This window comes from Quercus suber, unplaced genomic scaffold (assembly GCF_002906115.3).
Source record: "Quercus suber isolate HL8 unplaced genomic scaffold, Cork oak 2.0 scaffold_58, whole genome shotgun sequence".
Classification (NCBI taxonomy): Eukaryota; Viridiplantae; Streptophyta; class Magnoliopsida; order Fagales; family Fagaceae; genus Quercus; species Quercus suber.
Window position 1 is genome coordinate 1,173,581 of NW_027069523.1, and position 5,220 is coordinate 1,178,800.

The following is a 5,220-nucleotide window of genomic DNA, read 5'->3' on the forward strand; positions in this document are numbered from 1 at the left end:
ATACACAATTAATTCCATCACCAAAACCTCCAATCACCATGAATTCTGCAATATATTGATCATACATATATAATGCAGCTTGAGTAGTAATGCATAGAAAAATATTAATAATTAATAATATATAATAATAACACTATCATAAACAAATTTATCACGCGCAATGCGCGAGTCTGCGACTAGTTCTATGACAATTTTGGAGTGGTTAATTGTGAGCTACAGAGAAAAAATTGTGGTCATTAAAGAACTCTATTCCATACATAAATAACTGAAATCTATTTGAAAAAGAAAATTCAATAAAGACAAAATTAATTTTTACATACAATACATTAATGCTAGGCTGCTAGCCAGTCCAACGTATATCAAAACAAGAAAGAAAAACGGTAGTAGCACACTACGTTACACACACAAGAAGGAAAAATAATTTAAAAAAACATAAGAATAAAAATGTATGTACATATGTATATCCTTGGAAGACATCAATCCAGCTAATTAAATCAAACTCCTCACCATTTTTCTCATTCCGAAGGTTTTCATTAACCAATCTTGATTCCTTGCACTAACAGCGTGCCCAATAGTCACTCCAACAACTAGTCCAAATCCATACCCAATCAAAACAATTTTCCAACCAAACTGAAATGGAGACCCCCAAATCTTGACTCTCTTCAGGAGTTGAAGGTGAAGGTAGTGAAACCTCAGAATTCTTACATTTCTTTGTCAATGGGCTTCCACACAATCCTGGATTTCCTTCAAATGAGTTGCTTGGAAAAGTATTAAATTGTTTTCCTTGCGGTATAGGTCCCACAAGATAATTATGAGAAACATTGAAGTATTCCAAGAATGTAAGTTGCGTTAACTGTTGTGGGATTTCCCCAAAGAGCTTGTTTTGAGAAAGGTCTAATGATTCCAAATCTACAAGGTTTCCTAAACTTTGTGGAATGTGGCCAGTGAGAAAATTATTGGAAAAATTGAGTAAACGAAGGCCTTTCAAATTTAAATTACCAATGGATTCTGGAATATCTCCGGTAAATCTATTACTTGAGAAATCAAGGGCTGTAAACAATTCTTGGACCTTCTTGTAATCTGTGACCACTCCTTTGTTTGTCATTATCATTGCATAACTATAGTCAAGACCCCATGAGTAATATAGAAAACCGGTTTGCAAAGCAAAGGGTGAAGTTACTTCAATATATGTTAAGTGGCTTGCATGATCAAATCTGGAAGAATTGGAATATTGAAAGAATTTTAATGGCAAACTTCCAGTAAAACTATTGTATGAGAGGTCCAAGATTTGCAAGCAAGGAAATATATATTTTGCTTCATGAGTCCTTATTGGGCCGTAGAATTTGTTGGACCGCAAAATGAGAATCTTTAAATTCGGAAGGTGTCCCAACCATGAAGGAAAAGTATCATCGAATTGGTTATTACTGAAATCAAGGGCCTTCAACATTATACACTTGGCCAAAGATGTTGGTAACCACCCTTGAAACTTGTTTTGGCTGAAGCTAATCAGCATTAATTTGCTTCCATTTGTCCAAGTTTGTGGAATGCTTCCTTCGAATGTGTTCCTCCTTAAATCCAATATGAGCAGAGAATCACCAAAGTTGTGCAAGCATTGAGGAAGTGAACCACTTAAGTTGTTAATTGACAAATCAAGGACTTGAAGAGAACTCATGTTACAAATCAACTCTGGAATTTTTCCAGTGAAAGAATTGTTTGATACATGATATTCTAAGGTGGAGAAGGATGGAATTGGAAGTGATCCTTGGAGCTTGTTAGATGTGAGGTCTAAAATGGCTAGATGGGTCCAAGGAAGGAGAATTGGATGTTGACCGAGGCTTGTAAGAAAGTTGTATGAAAGGTCAATAACCTCTAAATTTTCTTTACTTATATTCCAAAACCATTCCGGTACTTGACCATGAATGTTGTTGGTGCCTAGGTCTAGCCATTTTAGTTCATTTTGGGTTGTTAGGAAGTCTGGGAACTTGCTCAAGTTGCACCTACCAAATCCTAAATTTTCAAACTTTTGAAGTGTTCTATTGTCACTAGTTTCACCAATAATTAATGACAACCCACAATAAGATAGATACAAGGAAGTCAATTTTTTGAGCTTAACAAAATTGTCAAACTCCACTTTGGCAGTAAAGTTGTTCGTGGAAAGATCAAGAAATTCAAGATTTTCAAGGTAAAAGATTGAGTTTGGGATTTGGCCTGTAAGGTAATTTTCAGCAAGGTCCAAGATAGATAATTTTGTGAGGTTCATAAGCCCAAAAGGGATCTGACCACTAATTAAATTATAATATAGAAAAAGACCAGTCAGCTGTGTCAGGTTTTCAAGCTCAAAAGGGTTGGACCAGTCAATTCATTTGCAGAAAGTTCTAGAGAAGAAAGTTGGATGAGGTTTCCAAAGGAAGATGGAACGTGGCCCTTGAAAATGTTAAATGAAAGATGCAGAGAATTTAGATGCTTGAGGTTACCAAGTGAAGATGGAATGAACCCAGAGAAGTTGCACCACCGCATATCAATAACAGTCAAAAGAGCTAAGATTTCCTATTGAAGCAGGTAGCTTACCTGAGAAATTTGTGTCTGCGAGGATCATTTTCTCGAGGGGACTGCTCCGTTGAAAGTCAGGCAAATAACCTGTGAGACCTTCATTGATATGCACATCAAGAACTCGTAAATTTGGAAGCTTAAAGATGCCTATTGGAAATTCCCCTTTCAATTGGCAGTAACTGAGACGAAGGGAAATTAAAGAAGACAAATTTGCCAAGATATTGGGCACAATGGAGATTATGCTCACCCCACTCAAATCAAGCTCTTCTAGGTGGGTTAAATTTTCAACTAGACGTCCTAGACTTGGCTTCTTGATTTCCAAATCATGATTGAAAGAAAGATCGAGGGATGACATTTGGGACAATTGTGAAAATTCTAATGGGATTTGACTAGAAAAAGAAGAATTAGAGAGATTGAGATATGTTAGTTTGGATAGACTGGAAATTGTGAATGGAATTTGAGAGTAGTTAAAATGATTGTGAGCAAGATTAAGCCTTTGGAGATGAACAAGATTGAAAAGGCTACTGCTAGAGTTAATAGAACCATAGAGACAGCTGCTATGGAGGTCAAGACCAATGACATGGCCCATGAACTCATCACACTCTACCCCATCCCATGAGCAGCAGTCACTGTTTCCTTCTAATGTCCAGGATGCAACCTTGGGATAAGCCGATGGATCAATGGAAGCAGTTTTGTTGATGACAAAGCTTTCCTTAAATTGCAACAAGTAAGACCTTTCGTGACCATGGCAAAGAGGCTGCACGGAGGAAAATGAGCAAGTGACTATGTGATGAAGCATTGAGAGGAAAGAAAGTAAGTACACAAATTTCAAACGATACAAAGAGGACGCCATAGCTTTGGTCTAAATTAACCATGTTTTTTCGCTCTTATATAAGCAAGGAATGCAAAAAAGTTCCAAACCCATTATCTCAATAAATAAATAAAATAGAGAAACTTTAATACAATCCGATTGGTTGCCTTCCCACTTCTTTTACTTGGTGGGCGTAATTTCTATCCTTTCAGTCCAAAAAACAAAACTTAGTGGGCATACTAATTGCATTGTCAATTGTGAATGCTCTTAAAGTTTCCACCACTTCTTCTTGTTTCTCGGTTTAGTACTTTAAAGTTTAAACCGCGTTTTTCAATGCTATGGCCCATGGTCAATGTGCGTTAGGAAGCAAGCAGCATCGGAAATTCTAGGTTTATGGAGTTGCCGATGTGTCGGGAACAACTTCTTTAACTTTTTGCTAAAATTATTTTGTTAAGAATGTATTAAAGTATATTTTTATCTTGAAAAAAGTGGGGAAAATCGGAAAAAAAGTGAAAAAAAAAAATAAAGTTTTAAAAAACTGTACATAAACTATTATTTGGTCAATTTTTTGCCAAAAACTTTAAGTTCAAATGTCACATATGGGTTTCAATTAACTCAACTGGTAAAATTTCTTGTCCAATTGATGTCTTAGTTTAATGGTGAAGTAAAAAAAAAAAAAAAAGTCATTTTTTTCTTTTTGACAGGTTTTTTTAATCTTTTGGATTCATAAGTATGATTACAGGGAATCAATTCAACGTTTAAGATTTTATTTTATAATTTTTTACTTTAATTGTTTTTCTCAGAAAATTTTCTGTTTGGTTCCCTAGAAAAAAATTATGTAATAAATAGAAGCAGGCAAGGATTGGAATGGTACTATGGTAGCCATTCTTGGCTTGTGGGCCTGTGGCTCCTATCTTAAGCCCTTAAAATTTAAAAGTATTTCCGAAACTATATTAGGAGTGTAATTAAATTTCTCCGAATATGAGTTTAAAAATTGAAGTAACAAAATGAAACTTGGAGCTCCTGCCAGTGTTTCCTTTTCCTTTCAGTCCAAAAAACAAAACTTAGTGGGCATACTAATTGCATTGTCAATTGTGAATGCTCTTAAAGTTTCCACCACTTCTTCTTGTTTCTCGGTTTAGTACTTTAAAGTTTAAACCGCGTTTTTCAATGCTATGGCCCATGGTCAATGTGCGTTAGGAAGCAAGCAGCATCGGAAATTCTAGGTTTATGGAGTTGCCGATGTGTCGGGAACAACTTCTTTAACTTTTTGCTAAAATTATTTTGTTAAGAATGTATTAAAGTATATTTTTATCTTGAAAAAAGTGGGGAAAATCGGAAAAAAAGTGAAAAAAAAAAATAAAGTTTTAAAAAACTGTACATAAACTATTATTTGGTCAATTTTTTGCCAAAAACTTTAAGTTCAAATGTCACATATGGGTTTCAATTAACTCAACTGGTAAAATTTCTTGTCCAATTGATGTCTTAGTTTAATGGTGAAGTAAAAAAAAAAAAAAAGTCATTTTTTTCTTTTTGACAGGTTTTTTTAATCTTTTGGATTCATAAGTATGATTACAGGGAATCAATTCAACGTTTAAGATTTTATTTTATAATTTTTTACTTTAATTGTTTTTCTCAGAAAATTTTCTGTTTGGTTCCCTAGAAAAAAATTATGTAATAAATAGAAGCAGGCAAGGATTGGAATGGTACTATGGTAGCCATTCTTGGCTTGTGGGCCTGTGGCTCCTATCTTAAGCCCTTAAAATTTAAAAGTATTTCCGAAACTATATTAGGAGTGTAATTAAATTTCTCCGAATATGAGTTTAAAAATTGAAGTAACAAAATGAAACTTGGAGCTC

At 34.6% G+C, this 5,220-nt stretch overlaps 1 protein-coding gene across 1 annotated transcript; it reads right to left on the bottom strand.

Annotated features, from left to right (window-relative positions):
* Positions 1–556: 556 nt before the first annotated feature.
* Positions 557–3,403, bottom strand: LOC112018350 (receptor like protein 22-like). Its single transcript, XM_065772430.1, has 2 exons — positions 2,569–3,403; positions 557–2,208 (listed from the first exon to the last, which is right to left on the bottom strand). The coding sequence occupies exons 1-2, from the start codon at positions 3,401–3,403 to the stop codon at positions 557–559; spliced, it is 2,487 nt and encodes an 828-aa protein (XP_065628502.1).
* Positions 3,404–5,220: the final 1,817 nt, after the last annotated feature.